This window comes from Neopsephotus bourkii, unplaced genomic scaffold, assembly GCF_033783945.1.
Source record: "Neopsephotus bourkii isolate Nb327-2 ecotype Australia unplaced genomic scaffold, CSIRO-AGI_Nbou_v1 NB_690, whole genome shotgun sequence".
Lineage (NCBI taxonomy): Eukaryota > Metazoa > Chordata > Aves > Psittaciformes > Psittacidae > Neopsephotus > Neopsephotus bourkii.
Window position 1 is genome coordinate 790,327 of NW_026901189.1, and position 21,627 is coordinate 811,953.

General features: G+C 40.3%; 1 protein-coding gene across 21 annotated transcripts in view; it reads left to right on the forward strand.

Annotated features, from left to right (window-relative positions):
- The window catches only part of SOX5 (SRY-box transcription factor 5), a 639,441-nt gene that overhangs the window by 612,931 nt on the left and 4,883 nt on the right, over positions 1-21,627 (forward strand). For all 21 annotated transcript variants that reach the window (XM_061353703.1, XM_061353706.1, XM_061353704.1 and 18 more), the window contains 2 exons: positions 13,337-13,445; positions 14,344-14,517. In XM_061353703.1, the coding sequence (XP_061209687.1) occupies positions 13,337-13,445; positions 14,344-14,517 (283 nt within the window). The remainder of the gene's footprint in view (positions 1-13,336; positions 13,446-14,343; positions 14,518-21,627) is intronic.

Consider the following 21,627-nt stretch of genomic DNA (forward strand, 5'->3'; position numbering starts at 1 on the left):
ACAACCGGCCAAATCCTTTTGGACAGGAAGCCTTCATCCTGAGTTCTATATACTTGCAAAGCAGGCCTTGTGGTTGGATCAGGAAGCCCGTTAAAAGCACTTTGATGGTATGGAAATTCATCTTCATGAAGCACCCAGGCCCCTAAGCAGCATGCTGTTTAGCTGTGGTTACAGATCAGTCATTCACATCGGAGGGCAGTAATTGTGCTGACGGCTTGTTCAGCAATGGAAGCACATAAAATAATCCCAGGCCCTCCACCATGGCATTGCGAGTTAATCTTCTTTAATACAGATCAGCTGTTGTTCTAACACATGACTTTATGCTGGCTCTAGTGACTCTGCACAGCCTTTTGATTAAGTAACAGGAGTGGAACCATCTGTATTCGCTTTATTCTGTTACTTTTCCTATTGTTGGGATTCTCCTTACCCCTTCTGTTTTCACTTCTCACCCTCAACCCTAGCTGAAGTTTATTTTCCTCTCTAATTCATGCCGCCTGGTGGGCTCATGGAGGGCAGAGAGGAGTTCTTTTACAAGGTAGCAGGAAGAAAAAATCATTTACTCAATGGGGAATTTTTCTTAAGCAGTTGTAGGGTTTGGGGCTTTTGATACAAGAAATGCCAAAACTTTATCAAGGCACACCAGTTTTCACTTATTTATCCATTATTTTATTTTATTTTTAAATGGGAGACAGGAAAGGACAGAACCAAATCTGAGCTCTCCTACACTGTAATAGCATTTGGGTTGCTAGGGTGACCAGTTAAGCCACTAAGCACTAGTTAAGAGCTTACACATTTTAACTGGTAGGGTCTCTTGAGCTGTCTCTTGTCTTTGACCCAACAGAGGACAAGGCATAGGGTGTAAAGTTCAGGTACTTGTTATCCTTCCCCGTATATGCTCTAGGCCATCCACCACCTATCCAGCTGTGAAGCTTGGGTCCATTCGACCTAGGACTTTAAAGATTTCTCTCTTATTAAGAGCAAGGTTGATAGGAAGACAAATGTTGCCTTTTTGAGTTAAATTTTATTCTGTTTTTCCCTATTTTCAGTGGAAAAAAAGAGAGATAGTTGGGAAGGTGGGTTTTGTGAAACAGACTGCTGCAGTGTTACCACTGAGCGTTTCCTTTCAGAAGCTCAGGGTCCTATCAGGGGACTTAGAGGCAGCTCCCTGAAATCTGGGGTATTTCCTTTGCTCCCTGGTTGCTTCCTGATAGGGAGATTTTGAGGTAGAGGAAGGAAGTAAAAGAGGGTTAGCCTAATGTAGCTATGTGTCCATGGGCATATCCATGCTTAGAAATGTACATTTTGACCATAATTATGTACAGAAGAAAGACTCTCCTTCCTGTAGAGTGATCTCAGTCTGTATAGGAGCAAACACTCAACTGGAGCAATCCCAGATTTTCCTCTCTTTCGTGCAGTGGCTAGCTTAGTTATGGAGACCTACAACTCTCTGAGACCTGCTGAGTTTTTTTCTTCATTAATTTCTGCTGCAGCCTACCAGTAAAGGTAGCGTCTGTGCAGTTCTGAACACATGTGTTAGACCCCTGGTAGGGATTTATCTGCCAGAGGTAGCTGGGCAGGCTCAAGGCTGGAAATCACCTTTGTGAGTCTCTATTAAAGCTCTTGGGGCTTTCCTCCATGCATGTGCGTGACTTGTTATCTGGCTTGTGTTCCCAGATGGGTTGATCCCTGAGGACAGCCAGACCTGCCAGCTGTAAGGCAGTAGTCAGACAGGAATTTTGTGGAATTGGAGAGAAACTGTATAAAGCGAGTCATAAATGACAAGAGGTTTTTAGAAAACGGCTAGGATGATTTGGGTGAGTCACCTTATGGGCATCCAAGTTGGACTGTCTTGACTGATTTAATTTTCAGAGGATTGCAGTAAAATCTATGAGCATCATGATGAACATGGATTTTACTAAAACCTATTTTAATTGCAAATGCAATAAAACATATTTTTACATTACTTTTCTTGGAAACATTTCCGTGTATAAATGAAAAGTGTGTGTATGTTTTTCTGGTTTCTTGGAAACCCGGGAGCATAGTTTTATTTGTAATTGTCATCTACAGTTAATTATAGCTTGATAGGTACTATGCATAAACAATGTTTCCTTTTATACATGTAGCTTAGAGCGCAGATTGTCACCTAGTGCAAATGCCACAAGTGGGCAACATCAGGTGGACTCTGCTCTAGTTGTTCTGCCCCAAAACTGCCTGTTCCTCTGCAAAGGAGATGTACGCAAACACGAAGAGCCAGCATGTGTGTGCATGCATACAAGCCTACAGAGCACTCTTTCAGAGATACACAGCACAAACACGCACCAAGCTAGCCAGTAATTTTCTGACTATAGGCAGACTCTCAAGCATTCCTGCATGTACCCTGGTGGCTGTAAAAAGGAAGGAATACAAGCAGGTATTTGATCATGTGTCTGAGCACTCTGGTGCAGTCACAAATACTGGTTTCCAGATGTGGCACCTGCTAAAGATGCTGGTGTCTGGGGCACTTGTGTACACAGCCACACAAGCATTTCAGATGAGTACAGACACAGTCTTCCTCGTAGTACGCTTGAGATGAGCACATCTGAATACGTGTACCTCCTGTGCTGAGTGTTTCTTAACCTGTGATACAAGCTCTCCCTGTTACTGCTTGGAGTGTGTCCTTTTAAAAGGCCCTGACATGTACTTGTCTGCTGCACTGTAACTAAAGAGCTATTTGTAACAATATTTATTCCAGAATTGTAAGCAGGAGCCTATTTATTACTCATGCTTATGGAACACTGGGTTCAGGATGTCTTTCCTCCCATTCCCACCCACCCCTCCTCCCAGCATCTTCCCACCTCCCCCTCTTCCCCTTAAGAGAGTGCCAAACATGAAATGACAGTGACCAATGTTGACTTAATGTGAATGTTTAATAATGAAAAAAGTGTGTCAGTTCCAGTGTTAGTTACAAATGGCAGTAAGTATATCGGGTGGCAGCCCTGTAATAATTTTACATCCATCATTCCTTCCTGATGCCTCGCTGGCTGCCTGATGGATGGGGATAGCAGAGTTAACCCTTAAGAAACTGCTGTGATCTTCTGAGCTGAAATGAATTCCGTTCCTGCTCTCCCCTTGGGGAGGAGGGGGATATTAAGAATCTCAAACCTGCAGATCCTGCTGCCTTAGAGAAATAAAACACTGGAGCTCACTTTACTAAAGGCATAAGGAGTAGCTGGTTTAACACATGGGATTTAAATTTATCTTGCAGTAGAGAATTTTCCTTCAATAACATTTTTTTTCTTCCCCTAATGATTACATTTGAACCAGAAAATCAAGGAAAAAAAAAAACGAGGAGAGAAGGGCAAGAGAAGGGGTGGTAAAAGAAATTCTGATTCTGTGGTGCCTGCAGATAGTGATAGTTCCTGGGTCAGGCTGGGTTCAGTAACTGGTAATGATTGAAACTGGGAAGAACAGGACCTGGGGCAAGCCAGGCTGCCCAAATGGGAGAAACCCACTGGAAATAAGTCTAATATCACAAACCAAATCAGTTTGTAAGAGTTGAAACCTGCTCATTTTCATAATCTCCATAGTATTTTAATGGAAAAATAATTTAGCATTTTTAGTGACTAGCAGAGGCTACCTTACCCACAGACATTACATATACTCACATTTATCCCTTCAAGTTTAGCAGACCACTAATAGATATGTCCTGCAATTTGCAGCCCCCTCTATTCCTCACCGGCCTGTGAAGCACACAGGAAAATGATCAGTATAATATTTTTTGTTTTATCTGCACAGTGTGAGTAGAGATCCTTTTGGAATAATTATTATACAGTGTTGAGGACCAGGAGTTTCTTGCAGTTAATGGACTATAACAGTCCCACAACACAAAAGTTTACATCCTAACAATTGTATAACCACTTCTTATTACCCTTTTTCTTACCATCTTCCTAATTTTGTCTCTCTGAGGTTCTTTGTCAGCAGGAGTTCTTGCATGAGGGTTGCAGTCCTCTTTGTTAATGCTAACAGCACAGAGCAGACAGTTTTCAAAAAGCATGGCAAGAAGGTGAGCAGGTATTATGTCATCACCCACCCATCACCCTGTATGGCAGCCTTTCAGTAGGTCCAATCAGCACACTCAACAGGATCATTCATATCCAGGGAGTCCTCTATTTGACAGGGCTATTCTATCCATTGTCATTTCTCCTGAAACTTTCCTCAAATTTAATTAACCACACATGTCAAGTTTGCACACTGAAAAGACCAGAACTGGTTTTGCCCAGCACTTGTAACAAAGCATTAAATGTTTTGATTTGCTTCAGCTAAAAGTTTATTCTTTTTTCATCTCTATTCTCTCCCCTCCCACCCCCCCCCCCTTTTTTTTTTACCATTTCTTTGTGGAGCTTCTGTATATTTATATTTACAGCCTCTGCATTTAATGGCCACATGCCTTGTTTTCACAGATGGCCAGTGGAAGAGTTCCCCTCCCCCTTTTCTTTTAGTAAAGTCTGCCTTTGGTTTTGCTACTTTTGTCACAGTGCCACTACTCTCAGTTAGCAAGTGCCTGCGCATGGGAGGAAGAGATTCTGCAATGAGGGTATTTTTCTATTCTTCCAAGGATTTTAACTCGCTATTTTAAAATGCCTTATTTTCCTCCCCCTGATTGGCTATCATCTATTAAATGCTCAAATACATTTTTCAAAGAAAAATTGTGTATATTTGTATGTGGTTTTAGTGCATCATTATGGCAGGGATGCATGGTCAGGGTTAGTTAATAGAAGTGAAATATACAGAGGGAGGAACAAATTCTGCCCACAGATGTGTGCATGAAACTCCCATTGAAGTCAAATTGAGCAATAGGCAGGGAAGAACCCTGGATCCCTGCAGCTGCTGAAAGTCTGAATGGGAATTTAATTCTTCATTCAATCCAAAGGGCAGAGATTGGAAACATTCACAGGCTAGCGCGGATCACAGAGGACTGCAGCTGTTTATACCTTAGCAGAAATTTTATTAAGCCCAATAAATATGGATCAACTTCCTCCTGAAAGCTGACTTGGAGTTTTTGTTATGGCTTTTTGAGTCTTCAGGTTGAAGTTCTAAGCTGTGCCCTACAGCCATGGTGGGTAACTACTTCCTGAGATTTTATTATTTTTACATAATCACAAGCCTCCAATAGGTAGGGCTTGCAGCACATTCACGAACACCAGCATCAGTGCTATACCTCTCTTCAGTCATACAGCCTGAGCCTGATTCTTCTGTGAACTGTGTCCATTTAGTCTCCTGGAGGATCAGCCAATCTTTTTCTGCCCATCCTATTATGCAGGTGTTGACTTCTGAGTGACAAACAGCCTCTAGTGTGTTCTGAGGGTGCTAAACTTTATTTGCGTTGATGGTGACGACGGGGAGTAGGCAAGCTAAGCCTTACTTCATGACTGGAAAAATATAATAGTTTGTTTCTTAGGAGATAGCCCAGACAGAATGTCAGCTTCCTCGTTAGGGCTGGAAGAAATGTTCACAAAGGTGCAACAACATTCATAATTTGAATACCTTCTAGAGAAAAATGGAAGATGATAGTCTGTGTATCTGTTCTGCTGCTGTGCATTTGAGTCACCTGTTTTTAATAAACAGGAAAACAGAGACTCTGTTCTTGCTTTCTATATGTGTGTGTAGACTCTTTTTCCCAGGATATCCTGCATGGGTTGTGATTTTCATGTTTCATTTTTGGTTTGCCACCTCTCTTCTGCAGTTAACCTTTCACCTCACTGATCAGCTGTAGCAGCTCTTTCTCACTGTTAAATCCTTCATTAATGTGGCAGTTTTCAACCCAAGATCTCACAAATTCACAATGATAGGAAAATGTCACTATCTCCTTCCTGCTGAGTTGGGGAAACTAAGATGCAGTGACTGAACAATTAATACAAAGATACAGGCCATGACAGCCGAGAAAGAAGTCCAGATGAGAAACTGTGTCATGTAACTCTTAGCCTATTGCAATCAGGGGATTACAGCTGGATCTGGTTTAGGTCAGTACCTATGCCCACACTGTAAAAACTTTAGAAAGGAATCAGTGTCTCATCATTCTGCTTTGCTTTTTATTTTCTTTTTACTTCTTCTTCAAAGTGATGGGCTGGGCTAGTCCTACCTACATTTTAATTTCAAAACCCTGAGTTGCACTGTTTCTCAGAGCTCCTAACAAGAGAGGACATCAAGTGTCCTCTTTTCCTCTAGAGTTACTACTTCCCATCAGTTTGTTTCCAAATAAAATAATATAATTTACTGAGGGAGTCATTATTGCTCAAATAAAGAATTTACCCAACAACCTAGGGACCTAATCCCTTCCAAGTTACTGAGTTATTCCTCTATTTATTTCAGTGGACTCTGTCTTGCCTTCAGTGCTTTGAAAGATACTGACTTGAGAACCCTTAGACATCAAAGGCCTATTCCATAATATACAGTAAAGAAAATGACTATACAAATTTCAGCAAATTCCCCCTGTGACTGGATGCCTGTTGTGAAGAGGAAAATAGTTAAATGTCTGGTCTTACTCGATCCATCTGTTTTTATCCTATAACACCTCACAAGGCACCTCTTTGCTGGCTCCATATAGCACTTCATATAGATTGCAAATCAAATGCAATGGTTTCTAGGCAATATTAAAGCAATCTGGATTTCAGTACATACTGTAATCCAGAAGATATGGTTCCTTTACCAAGTGATGTAGCCCCAACTAAGACTGAATGTAATAATTCTGAAAAAAGCACCATAAAATCAGGAAGAACCATAAATAAAGAATGTTCTTTCATTTTTCTGCTTCTGACATTGCCTTTAGGTTCTGTGGGTGGATTATTCCATGGAAAAGAGAGATCTCAGATAAGCAAGACTGAAAGGGCTGAGGGGGTGGTGAATGCATTGTTTCTTCATACTCAACTTTGATGCAAGAACAACAAAAAAACCTCTCCCAAATGATAAATTGTTGTTACATTATAAATAATCTTTCATCTTCTTTGGTGGTCCACAGAGTTTATATAATTGGAAGGCTAAAACCCTTCTTGTTTCTTCCCTTTTCATTAGTACAGTAGAAGACTATAAAACTGTGCAGCCAGAAGGGGTTTAACAATTACTGAGTCAACATTTGAAAGTCTCACTCTATTTTATCATTTTATGCATGGGCTTGTTATGAGTTTTCGAGCCCTGCAAGCATTACTTAAGCAAGGTCCATTGTAATGGCGAATCTCTAACTGCTCTTTATTTTGTTTTTTTTCATGTATCATGGCATCAGCAAGAGCCACAATTCCACACTCTCAAAGAAATTATAAGCTTGAGGTTACTGTATTTAGGTACGATTCAGGAGTACTAGTTTCAGTTCCTAAAACTACCAGCCTTACTAAGGAACCTTTGGCAAGTCACATCATATGTGACTCTGGTAAACAGTTAACAATACTGCCTTTCTTTGTGAAATTTTGTGGTTTAAATTCACTTATGAGTGCAAAACACTTGGGCAATGTGATTTGTTACACAGAAAAACCTGAAGAGAGCTGGAAATTCTCTTGCAGCAGTTATGGTTGTAACGGGATCTGGACTGTAACGTGATTACAGTAGACAGTATACACAGTACCTGTTTTGAAGTACCATGGCATTAATATGCAGGAGTAGAGCCTGGACTGAAAATAATTCATCATGTGCAAACCTCTGAGCACACCTCTCACAACTGCCAGTGGTTCCTCTAAGTTCTTCCAGCTCTCTGTCATCTGTAATGCCTACCTGCCTCAAGTTTTCCACATTTTGAAAGACTGCGGATTAAGTTTTTGTAACACAAACTTCCTGATGTTTATTATTGCAAGAGGCAGAGGAAGTGCATAGAAAGATTACTTCTACAAAGTCTTCACTCTTCAGATGTAGGATAAGAGTTCATTTTTTGGAGAGCTAAGGAAAATATAATGTTAAATGGATGACACCTGGCACCACCGTTGTGGCTGATGATTAAAGATGTTTTTCTGTAATAAACAGAAGTTAACTTTCATTGCGGGATCATAATCTAGCAGCTAATTTGCCTAGTGCTTTAAGATTTGGTGCATATTGACCAAGGTATGTGTCAGAAGGGTTGATATTTGCTGGAGCTTGCTGAGAGAAGACTTCTGCCTCATCACCAAAAACTGCATTAGATGCTGTCACATCTGAGGCCCTTCTCAACAATCTGAGATAAAAACTAGCTTATCAAAACTCAATCTATTTGAAAATGCCACCTTTAGAGTTCAGATACGGGTATTTTTCCTGCAGAGCTGGATGATAGATAGCTGGACAAATTGCATTTGGAGAGGGAGGGGGGAAATGGAACATTAAAAAGGACAATAACAGGCAGCCATCTGTTTCTTTTTACATACCGACGTTGAAGGGAACAAAGGTAGCAGGCACTCTGTCCGTCAGTATATTTGTAATTCTTAGGTGCTAGAACTGATGAGTGAGTTTCTCCTTGCAGTCCATAGTCCATAGGTAACCATGTTTGATTCTTTCCAGCTCCTCTACAAAAGCATTATTTTCACCTGGCCTTTCAATTCACATGGAGTAAGAAAAGAGGAATGCAAAGAGATATGCCTGAACGCTCCTCCTCTGGTGTTCTATACTGGCTGTATCTCTGCAGGCGTCAAACTGAGAGGAAAAATACAGTGGAGGAAATGGGGGTAGGGATAGGGGTGTAGAGAAGTGAAGAGCGAACTGCGTAAGTAAAACTGCTAACCTTGAATTATGCAATCGGAAAAACAGCTCTTGCCAAAATACAGTTCCTGACGGAGTTCAGAGTACTGTCGGTGTTTGCCAAATGCCCCAGCCAAAAGGATGTCTCAAACAGGGGGAGTAGGGATCCGTTGCCATATGCCCAGCATTCACAGTGTTCTGGAAGAACTGTGGAGTCCTTCAGGAGTGGAAGCATGTGCATGGTCTCAGGTACACACTGTGTGTTGGTACCATGATCCAACACAAGACAGGAAGTGAAGTCAGAGGGGGGTAGGCGAATATATCAGAATGTCTTTATTTCTCAAACTTCCCAAGATTTTGCTTCACGTTTGTATAGTAGTGGGAGGAGTTCTGGCAAATATTATCAGGCTGTTCTACATATGTTTTGACTCTTCTTATTTTATGTTTCTTCTATGAAAGAGACTGCAACCAAGTTCTTGTCATTTTTAGATCAATGTTTTGTTAAACTATGACAGCTATCCATGACAGAAAGCCAAGTAACTTTTGCAGCTGACCGCAAAACTGAGTCCGACTTGCAGTGCTTAGTCATTTTTTATATATATTTTCTCTACATGACACATTCCATGTGTGTATGTTTTTCATTGTTCTTTTCAATATAATTAGAACATTGCTAAGAGCTGTGGTAAAAAAATTAATCTTCTCCAGCAGATTATTTTCTTTGATTAATAAAGTTTTAGAAACTTCTCATCACATTGTGGCTACTGATGAAACCTTCTGTTTCTACGTTGAACAACTGGGCTGTTGTGGGATTGATTGCTCTCTACAATATTATCTTCTGTTGTTTGCCCATTACAATTGTAAATGATCCAGACAGTTTAGCTCTCAGTACCCAAGGAGAGTCTCTCCTACAGTCCAGTAAGAATTACCATTAAGATACTTTTTCAATCTGCTGAATTTCTTCACAGAGGAAAAAGATGTTATGAAATGTCTTTCAGTCTTCTAGGGCGTCATCCAAAATTCCGAAATTTAGAAGAAAAATAATCACTTCATCTTTAGCAAGGTCCCTATGTTTCTTCTACTGCAAGAGCAGAAGCTTTCCTTGCTTTTGTTTTCATTGCTTTGTGCTGTTTAATTTTTAGCAGGTCTCACAACCAGCTCTTTGCACCACTTCCCCGGGTTTGGACCAGCCTCACCTGTTTTTGGCAGTATTGGCCATAGTCTGCAGTTGATGTCACTCAGTTGATTGCTGATAGGATGAATAGCATTTTATAACTTTGGGATATGGGACCCATTTTAAATTAAGGGTTTATCACTCTGGTTCTTTTTCTCGTAGCTTCAAAAACCTGAAAACACGTATAATTTTATCAGCTGAACTTTCGTCCTTATTTCTTTCTTGGCCTGGCAAGACAATTGGATGTAGAGCTCGATAAAATTATAAAATAAGATTAAGGCATAGTTCAACATAGTGTGCAGAAATATGCTACTTCCTCCTGAATTCTAGTTCTGTATCACAACTGCCTTATTAGATTGTGCTGCTGAACCCAGCAAGCATGTGCTCCACCTGTTATGACTGAATGGTGCCACATCTTGCTACTGTTAATACAGCTAATCCAACACATCAGAGTGGTAGCAGTTTTGAGAATGAGTAATTTGCTGTTGAATTAAGATTATGATGATAAATAGCTGCTGTTTTTGTAGAAATTTGAAGCCATTGTGAACCTCTTGTCTGAAGTTCTTAAATAGGCTCTGTAAGAGGAGGCTGGGCTGGCAATGTCAGCAGGTTGACAGTTTGTTTGGTGTTGGATAAGAAAGGATTTTTTTCCTTTGTTTCTTTGGAGCTTCCATACATATTTTCCCCATAAACTGCAAGATTGTAGGAAAAATAAAGATACTTCCATCAAACCAAAAGCAGCAAGTCATCAAATGAATGCTTTCAAGAAAAACAAGATGGGAATAATGTATAGACCCTTTTGGGTTTTTTGTAATTGTAAAAGCATTTCTGTAGGTCAGGATTGATGCCATGTGTTTAATGGGAAGAGTGTAGGATGGGAAATAGGAACACTACTTACGTATAGTCAGGCTTTTGCAGGATCTCTTTCTGCTCTCCTAATACTGTTGCAGAAGCTTATGAATGAGCAGGCCTTAGTCCTACTCTTGCCTGAGTACTTATTAAACATTTCTAAATATTAACACAGAAAAGTACAGCTGGCAGTTCTGAAATCTCATTTCAAACGCAACATCATGCAGTTCTTTCTAACTGCCCCCTTCTCATTGCTAATTGAATTACACTGTCATTCCCTACATTCAAGTAGCAGGGAGTAAATTGCCACTATGTTGGAAGGGTGGTGTCCCCACTCACCCATGTTTCAGCTGTCTGGAGAGCCACCTCCCAAGTGGCAGGGCAGCCCAGGAGCTCAGCACTCATCTGGCATTCCCTCACAGATTCTCACTACTTCTAATGTGGCTTTACCTCAAAATGCAAAACTTTGCCCAAGATGGATAGCAGCAGAGCATCTGTAGGCTTGTTAAGTCAAACTGATAAACGAGCCGTGGCTGGTGGTGTACCTTGCAGACAGCATGCTAGAGTATTCGCTGACCTTAAGACTCAATCAGATCATGTCGGCAGAGTGTGGTTCTGAATGTAACTGCCTCTAACTTCAAGAGCTGCGTTTACGGCATAAAGAAAAAGCTGTTAAGCCTGTGCCCTTTGCGCTCTCAGCTCTGTTTCTCTAAGAGGTTTATACATGATTCAAGAAAAGTCAGCAACGGAATAACTCCCCTCCCCCATAATATACCCAACAAGAGGAGATGTTCTGTTATCTTTTAGGTTGGTGGCAACATTTTTAACTGATTTCTGGCATAAAATTTTTTTAACTCTTATCATTATGAAGGTGACAATAAGTAGATCTTTTTCTGAGGAAAAACTGTTGATTTCCACTATATACCTGAGATCCATTTTGAAGAAGTGCAAGACTAACTTATTCCTGACTTTCTGTCCGCTGACAGGCTGCCTTGGAAATGAAAGCCGAGTTAAAACTGGTAGATCAAAGACTTTGGTAAAGCTAAATGCCTGAATAGTTCAGGTGCTTATTCAAAGCTTCTCCAAGCTTTCTGGATCTGCTGTGCCTGGTAACATCACAGAAAACTTTTTGTTTGTGATAGGCGGACCCTGCTGCATCAGCTTTTCCTGAAAAATCAGCAGGATAACTCATCCTGCATTCTTTTGGCGGTGATGTGTCTGGTTATAGACAGCACACCAGGAGCACAAAAGGGATCCACAGTGGAAATGAATGTGAGGAGTACGAAAGTTAACCTAATGTTCCCTAAACTGTGTGAGCATACGAAGTTGAGCAGGTTAGCTTTGTTGCTAACTCTCTCAAGAAAATCTTTGTGAAATGGCTTACATGAATTTGAACTGTTCTTTGAATTGCAGATGCAGGCACATCACATTGCAGGAAGCATTTCTGTATTCACATTGTTATCTTTTCTGTTTTCTTCTATAATACAACCCAGTGACATTATTAGGCTACATAGAATAAAGTCTCCAGTTGCCATGTGAAATCTGAAAGTTTTGGTTTGGTTTTTTTTTTTAGTTTATTGATCTTTTACAGTCATCAGGAGCGGAATAGAGCAACAAAACAGCAGTCTTTCTTTCAGGAAGAAGCTCAAAAGAATTGTTTCAACTGGAGCTACTTTATTATCATGCCATATCATGTCATTTTCTTAGCTTTGCAGAAGGCACAGTGCCTAACATTTTGAAATGTTAGTATTGCTTTCCTGAAAGATTTATTTTTAAACATATGATTGTCAGGAAGATAGAATGTTTATGGGTAAAAGTCATTGGGAAAACAAAAACAGTTGGAAAATGGAACACCTTTGTATTTGTAAAGTCAAACAATTCAGGGGGAAGCGAGGTGTTTTGAAGAGAACATTGGAATTAATGGCCCTGGCATGTTTTTCTGGCAATGTCTTTAGACACCGCTGCAGCCTGACAGATTAATTGGCAGCACGCACTAGCCTGTTGCAATCCAGGGTTCACAGATAGTTCTGAGTAGATGAATGACGGATGGGGTGTTAGTTGGTTTGGGCAAAACAGTCTGGACAGGAACGCAAACTGCTGCCCAAATATCATGCTTAATTCAGGCTGACCCTTTCCCAAGGTTTGAATAAGTTTGAAGTACAGGCATGGGTTTGATTTTTTTTTTTTCCTTATGGGCTGTTTTCTAAAATGCTGCCTTTTTAAAAAGAAAAAGGACAGTCACCCATGTCTCTGCAATTTGACTGCAGGCTAGAGGTAGAGTAAACAATTAAATACATTGCAAAAGAGCATGTATCATCTAAACTTCCAGTCCAGTTTTGTAGTCACAGGAACATAAAGAGTTGAAGTATTCTTCAGATATGCAGCCAGTTTTATCTTCTTAACTAAACCAATTATGAATTTTGCTCATCACTAGCTAATAAGCATGTTTCAAAAAAGACTTGGTAGTGTCTGCAACCATATCCCTTCCAGAAAAAATAGTATATATATTCTTAAATACCTGGCTTAGTAAACACTTCTGAGTGCATTGCAACACTGCTTCACTATCAACCTTCTGAATTACTTATGAATTTTTCAGTTACAATGTTTAATTGTTTTCCTGATCGAAATCCCATCATCTTGTCCATATAGGACAAAACAACACTGGAGACCCTGACTCAGCAATTGGCGGTAAAACAGAGTGAAGATGGGAAGTTTAGCCATGCAATGATGGATTTCAACATGAGTGGAGATTCTGACGGTCTGTACAAACGGCTTATCCTTACTTCTAGGTTTGTGTGAACATGTCAGTGGGATGTGGAGGAGAATCCAAGTGCTTTGGAGGACTGTGAGGAGTAAGAGCGGTTAGCAATAAGTGGCTATGAAACAGGGCAGGAAAAAATGATTCACTGTGTGGTGTTTAAAGTCTGGAGGTGATTTTTAGCCTTCTTTTCTGTATGCTGCAGTTCTCAAGTCTGGACCAAGAATGTATTTCTGATGGTGAAAGGAATAGAGGAGGCAAATAGATGTGGGATGAGTGAGTTCACAGAGGGAGTCCATGATTTATAGTCCTGATCATCCATAGGTGTTGCACGCTCTGCACCTGTAGGAACTTTCTTGGTTTGAAGAAGCAAGCGTAATATCCGTTTCTTTCTCTGCTATTGCTGTTGTTACAAACAGCACAAAAACAGGCAGATGTGTAAAGTTCATTTGTTAGTTAGAGAACTGCTTAAGAAGAAATGCCTGGTCTTGCCATTTATCACCCCCTTCCCATCACAAAGAAGGTAGAAGATAGGTAACATAATATGGCCAGAATTCTGTTAGCAAGAAAGGAAGAAGGTAAAAGGAAAACCTACATTGATGTGTTGGGTTTACATTATTAAGTAGTGAAAGATGGTTTATAAAAGCTTTTTGTTGGAAAAAAAAACAACTGAAGCTTTATCAAGACTACACTATGTGATACTGAATCAACAGAACTGCTAAAAACTAGACCATACAATATATGGTATTTCCTAATGCTTCAAGTAGAAAGAAGAAACACCATTAACCTATTGTGAACACTGACTCATTGAATGTGCAGCACCGTAGATAGGTTACTGACTGCAGAACAAGCTTCATAACGAAACACAAGCTGGGAATGTTTTTTTCTTTCTTTGTAGGAAGTGCAGGAGTTTCAGAGTCTAGAATTTACCGGGAATCAAGAGGGCGTGGTAGCAATGAGCCCCATATCAAGCGCCCAATGAATGCATTCATGGTGTGGGCTAAAGATGAACGGAGGAAGATCCTTCAAGCCTTCCCTGACATGCACAACTCCAATATCAGCAAGATACTAGGTAAGAATCATAAAGCTTTTTTAGTAGCTAAACCAAAAAAAAAAAATTTGACTTAATAGGGCTGAGCACCTGACACAGCAGAATTACTGTCTCTAAAACATCCATTTTGTTACTTAATGGCTGCACCAAGGACAACAGTTATACAAGCTTCCACTGTGCTGCCGAGCAGTATACATTAACCATAACCTGAAATGTTTCTGTGTCTTTGTAATTACTGAGATTGTGGTGGTAGTTTTGGTATGAAAACATGAACTGAATAGACAAAACCAGTTCATTTCATTAGGCTGTTGCACAAGCACAAAATGACTGCTGTTGTTTACTTGCCCACATGCTTCATCTAACTAGATTCTGTGGGGTAGCACACCACAATATTTGATTTATGCCACAACAGTTTCTGAACAAATCAGTGATCATAGGGAAAAGATCCTAAAATCACACTCTTAGAATGGTTTGGGTTGGAAGGGACCTTAGTGATCATCTAGCTCCCACTGTCCTGCCACGGGAAGGGATATCTTCCACTATGACCAGGTTGCTCAAAACCATATCCAACCTGGACTTGAACACTTCCACGGATGGGCATCCACAACTTTCCTGGGCAACTTGTTCCAGTGTCTCACCACCCTCACAGTAAAGAATTTATTCCTAATATGTGATCTAAATCTACACTCTTTCAGTTTAAAGCCATTACTTCTTGTCCTATTCCTACATGCCCTTATAAGAAGTCCCTCTCCAGATTTCTTCGAGGCCCCCTTAGGTACTGGGAGGCTGCTCTAAGGTCTCCCTAAAGCCTTCTCTTCTCCAGGCTGAACAGCCCCAACTCTCAGCCTGTCCTCCGAGGAGAGGTGCTCCAGAGCTCCAAGCATCTTTGTGGCCTCCCCTGGACTCACTCCATGTCCTTCCAGAAAGGTCCATGTCTTTCTTGTGTTAGGGGCCCCGGAGCTGGATGCAGTGCTTCAGGTGGGGTCTCACGAGAGCATAGTAGAGGGAGAGAATCACCCAGCATACTATTGGCTTTCTAAGTTGCAAGCACACGTGGCTGGCTCACACTGGGCTTTTCATTAACCAACAGCACCAAGTTTTTTTCCTCAGAGCTGCTTTCAATCCAGTCTCTGCCCATCCTGTTTATGTGCTTGGGATTGCCCCATCCCATGTGCAGGCACTTGTACTTGGCCTTCTTGAACCTCATGAGATCACACAGGGCCTACCTCTCCACCCTGTCTAGGTTCCTCTGGATGGCATCCCTTCCCTCCAGTGTGTTGACTGCACCACACAGCTTGTTATCATTGGCAAACTTGCTGAGGGTCCATCAATTCCACTGTCTGTGTTGCCAATAAAGATGTTAAGTAGTGACAGTCCCAATACCAGCCCTTGAGGAACCACTTGTCACTGGTCTCCACTTGAATATTGAGCCATTGACTGCAATTCTTTGGAGTACAACCATTCAGCCAGTTCCGTTTAGAGACAAGGATGCTGTGCAGGATGTTGTCATATGCCTTGCACAAGTCCTGGTAAATTATATCAGTTGTTCTTTCCTTATCCACCAGTCTTTAATCCCCTCATAGAAGGCCACCAGATTTGTCAGGCACAATTTGCCCTTATTGAAGCCATGCTGACTGTCACCAATCACTTCCTTATTTTCTATGTGCCTTAGTATAGTTTCCAGGAGGATCTGCTCCCTGATATTGCAAGGCACTGAGATGAGACTGACTGGCCTGTAGTTCCCTGGGTCTTCCTTTTTCCCATTTTCAAAAAAGGGGGTTATATTTCCCCTTTTTCCGTCATCACAAAGTTGACCTGACTGCCACATCTTCTCAGATAAGCACAGTGGCGTAGCAACTTCATCTGCCAGTTCCCTCAGGACCCGTGGATGCATCTCATTAGGTCCCATAGACTTGTGCACCTTCAGGTTCCTTAGATGATCTTGAAACTGAGCCTTTCCTAACAGTGGACAGTTCTTCATTCTTTGATATTCTAAAATGAATCTTGAAATCAGAAAATGAAACATCATTTTCATATCCTCTGCTCTTCACATCCCAAGCAATATTTGTCATGAACATAATCTACTGAATTTCATGCCATAGTCTTCCAAATTTTCCCTACTTGCTTATATTCTCAGGACCACATTCTGTCCCAAGTTACTCCTCTGTGACAGGCTGAATGATACAGGAGGTGAATAGTGAGGATCTCTGAGGCCAATGAATTACTGTTCTGAAGGAAAGAAAAAAAAAAATCTGTTCCCAAATTGGAGATGTTGCATTTTCACTGATAAAGGCTGCATTACAGGAGCTAAGCGTCCCTCAGGCCAGTGGGTAAATGCTTAAACAGGGGACGTGTTTACTTGGGCTGCAGGTCTTGGTTTTGCTGACAACTCGAGAGATGTATTGCAATTGTAATGGCAGCATTAACCAGCTGCAGGGCTGGTAAATTGTGCAGAGTTTAAGATGGTCAGAAGTTTGAAGTTTAGCTTGATTAGAATGGTATCATGAAAAGTTAGCAGGGGGCAAGTGGAAATGAGATAAATTGGTCGGAGAGGCAGAATGTATTGGCTGTGGATGGCAGATGTGACAGTATTAACCCATGATTAAAAGGGTGGTATGAGATTATTAGATTAGTTATGGGAACAGGATTAGAAAGCTAAATTGGTTATGTTGATGGTAAAATAACCTTATACAGGTTAAAAGGGATTATACTGGTCAGAGGTGTATGATATGATTAGACTAAGGATGGGGCAGTAATAGTTTTGGTCTCTTTCTAAATTGAGAGAAGACCTGGTTAAACCTGTTTTTAAATAATCAGCTTCAGAAATCTACAAGATCATTCTGAATGGCCCTTTTCATATAGAAAGTACAAAGAGAGCTTGATGTTTTCCTTCTTAACTGATTGTTTTGGATAACAACCTCTGACAGCACGCTGCTAATTCATTCTGCTTAAAACAGGCGCTTGAGCTGGGCTGACATTTTACGCAGTCTCTGGGGATCCTGGTTGACATTTTAAAGGGCTTCTAAGCATTTTATAATACCCTAAAATCTGGTTTTAATAAGCCATTCTGCTGAAATTGTTAACATAAGGAATCACCTTTTACTATTTGGCGCTAGATCAGGGAGATATGGGGACATCTTTTTCTGATTAGATATACAGTAGTTGGAGTAAAATGTGCAAATTCATTACAGAGCCTGTTGAGGTGACAGACAGTATAGCTGACTCCAAACTCTTTCTGTTTTGCTGCCAGATATGGGGAAAAGCAAGGTTTGAGGCAGTAAAATATGATGTTTCTATTTCTTCCTAGCATCACATTTAAGTTTTTTATTCCACCTATGCAATGGAGAGGGATGTCCTGACATCTTTCTTGACAGAAACATTACAAAGGTCTTCCCTCAATTGCAAAAGGCCAGTCTTTTGAAGTCAGCAGGGAGCTTTCTGTTAACTGGCGTAGGGTGAGCAACTAGAAGCTTACTGTTACCCAGGTATTAGGGTCTCCTTATTTGAAAGCCGCAATTTTCCCTCACCAGTTTTTTATCAGCACTGCTGTACACTGAGGTCAGGGAGCTCTTTGTCATGGAGAGTAGCTTAGATAGAGTTGTCACCGCTCAAGGGACATTTTCGTAGTAAAATGAGAGGAGGTGCCCTTCCCAGCACTAAAATTCTCTAGGGATTATGTTTGACACTGTGGTATTATGTTTTGAGCATAAAAATTAGATACATGGATTTGTCACTAAATTCATCTGTGCATACGTTTGTCATCCATCTGTTCATTGCAACTTAAACTTGTGGATAATGATTTTTTTTTAGTAAATTGTTAAAAAAGTGCTAAAATGGGTCTGCTGGACCCTATCAATTTAATAATGCATTGTTTAGATATTTTTGTAAATATTTTAATTAATTTCACTGACGAATCTACATAAAGAAATTAGGAAAAAATGAATTTAGATACTGCTTTCAGAAATTCTCTCATGGATGTGTCAGTGTGTCAGTAAAAACCTATGCACATACCTATGTATTATACAAGTGTTTGTGTATGTGAGGGTGTTTTTTAAATTAAAAACTCACTTGATTCAGGTACACAGATTGAAAAATGTCAGTCTAATGGACTAAAAGTTAGGCAATATTACAAACAGCTGAAAATTCTTGTCAGAGAAATTTGACTTAAAATCATCTGTGAGCAGAGATCTTAACCCCATCTAACGCATGCAAGTGCTGGGGCACACATAGGGACATCTCTTTTCTGCTTTGTACTTACAGCTAGCTGTGTTCACAGTCATTGTGTAGGCATGGCTGTAACTGCCCTAGCCCACTTTGAAGGCAGGAGCCCTGTTTGGTGCTGCGGTGCTGCAAAGTCTTATAGTTTTCTCATTTATTTTATTTTCTAAATACTTCAGCCACCAGATCAGGAAGAATTGTGCAGGAATCCTGCTTGTCATTCTGTATGCATCTAGGGAGGGGAATGGGTTCTTGTTTTCATAGTCAAGGAGAAAAGCCTTGCGTACTTGACCCACTCAAATCTTTATAACGCAGATGGTGAGCAGAAAGCTCACCCAAGAGTGTAAATCTTGCCTTAAAAAGAAAGATTTTACAAGATTCTTCAATCACACCTTGTTTGGGCTTGGGCTTGGCACTGTGCATAGGTACCCATGACTGCCTGTGTGTGTTTATAGACACAGAAAACAATGGCATATAAAGTATTACATTGTCCAAACAAAAGGTATTTTTAATCAGTTTCATTATGTTGATTGACAATACTCATTCATAGCTTATTAGCTTGCCCGTGGGTACACATCCAAAGATCAGAGTTACATATTCTTCAAACTTTCAAAATTTCAAATTAAGACCAGAGAGCTGTTTGAATTTTAAATATTACTAAGAGAGCAAGTGAGAATTATGAACTGTAAAAACCAAAGGTTTATCATCACAAAATGTGCCCTTTTTTAAAATTTAGTTTGACAGCATTGTTTGTTTCATTATTTATGATACTTCAAAACATGCTAGTAAATTGTATTTAGTATATTTTGTAAAAATGGCAAAGTCAGAGTAAGAGGAGGTATCACTGCAGAAGGCAGCTATTAAAAAATTGCTAGGAAGAGAGGTGAGACTGACGGGATTTTTATTGTATTGAGTTTGCAGCTTAGGAAGGAAAAACATAACAAATGACATTTATGTATAAATATTGTATGTGTAGCTGTATGTACGAATACTGTGCCTCAAAATTTCAGGTTTTGTGGCCTTGATCCTGCAAAGACTTACGTGTTTCCATGACTTTCCCCACTATTTACAGATCTTTTCACATGAAGGGGTAGGAATATTCTTGCCCACATCTGACTGTAGGGTTGCAGCAAGTGCGCTAGCACAGTGAAAGAGGAATTGTGCTGGGATAGAGCATTTTCATGGCAGTTTTGCAACAAGTGATCTTAATTTCTACCTTTCTGTCTGTCCATTTGTCTCAAAGTATATCTGAGTTCCTACATTACAAGTTCTCTTACAGCATGTAAAGCAAATGTCAAGATTTGTTTAAAGACTGAGATTTTCAATTTTATTATTCATAAATAAGAATTGATGTATCAGCCAGAAGTGGGACTGGGGCTGATTTTTAATTAAGTCACTGGGCTACAGCAGGTCTGTAGAGGACTGTAGATTTAGACTAACTTTAAGATTTTCTTCATATGCTAAAATACCAGTGTGCCTGTGACTACGAGGTAGAATTTGAAAGTAAACCTGCATCTGGGCATCTTCAGTAGAGCTCATATGCTTTATACCCTGAATTCTTAACATTGTTCAACACAGGCCCTTTCTGTGTTTCCATTTATCGAAACATTAATAGGTGTTGTTTTGGCAGTCTCCACATGTTTATCACTGTGTTGTTTAGCCCAAAATCTAGGAGGCAATATGTGTGGAAAGTTTGTGTCCATTTTAGTAGCCACTGTCTTTTCCTATAAAAGTTTGAATAATTTCTCTGCAGGAGACAAAGCTGCTAACCAGGATTCTGTGTAACACAGTGAATCTGCCACAGATCCCCATGCACAGACCCTACCTCTGGATGACATGCAAAGTGCCACACAAGAGCTTAGTGCAGATCATAGAAACCGTCTAGTTGCATCAATATGGTGCTGCACCTAAGCTAGTAACAGTGTCACTAAACTGTTTCCCATTCCAGAACTATCTGGAGGATCTCTGCATGTTACGTGTTATCAACATCATGAAAAATTATGGGTTTGACTCGAAAGTAATGTTTTCTAAAAATGGATGTCCATTGCTCCTCTTCAGAACGAAGACACCATTCTTTACAAATGGATTATCTCTAGGTGTGAGGTCAGGCTGTAGCAGCCTGTTAGCCCTTCACTGCAGAAGTCCGGACTGCAGCTTGGAATAAAGATTCAAAGAGCAATGGTGAAAATGGTGTCCTTTTTCAGAACGGGCCTTTCTAGAGGGAAACAGACTGTTTTCTTTCCTGGGACTTTTCTTTCCTTAACTGCACTCTCTATATTGCAAGTCTTAGGGGCACATTGAGCTAAGACCAGCCTGAGTAATGGCATGAGCTGAGTACAGTATGAGTAACCATAAAAAATGAAGAACAAGAGGAAGTCAAGAATGACATATGACATTATGAACCCATTACATTGAGAAACTGTTTGAACTTTTTTTCTAATGGGAAAATTTACTATTTTCCAATAAAGTTTTCCTTCTAAGCCACATGTTTCAGAGCTTGGACCATTCCTGTTATTTGAAATTTATCTTACCCTGAAGCACTTATATAGTTCATGGAAAAATAATATAGAGTAACTGATTCAAGAATTTTTACTTTCTGCTCCCATATTATGTCCTTTAAGAAATAATAATATATAAATTTCAGGAGGTATTTGAAAACAATTGTAAAGTCTTCATTATTTCCCTAGCTCAAACATCTGCACTAACAAAGGGAGAGTGTTAGAAACAAGGCTGCCGGCAATGAAGCCACAGTGCAGCTCCGTGGAGAGGTGTGCCTGTATCCTGGTACTCTTCCCTTCATGACACACACTAAATTCTTTAAGATGGAGCTGGCAGTGTTCACCAGGACTTGGTCTTGAAGTTAAAGCCCCACAGAGACATACGGGATAGTTTATAGCTTTTAGAGGCATTGCT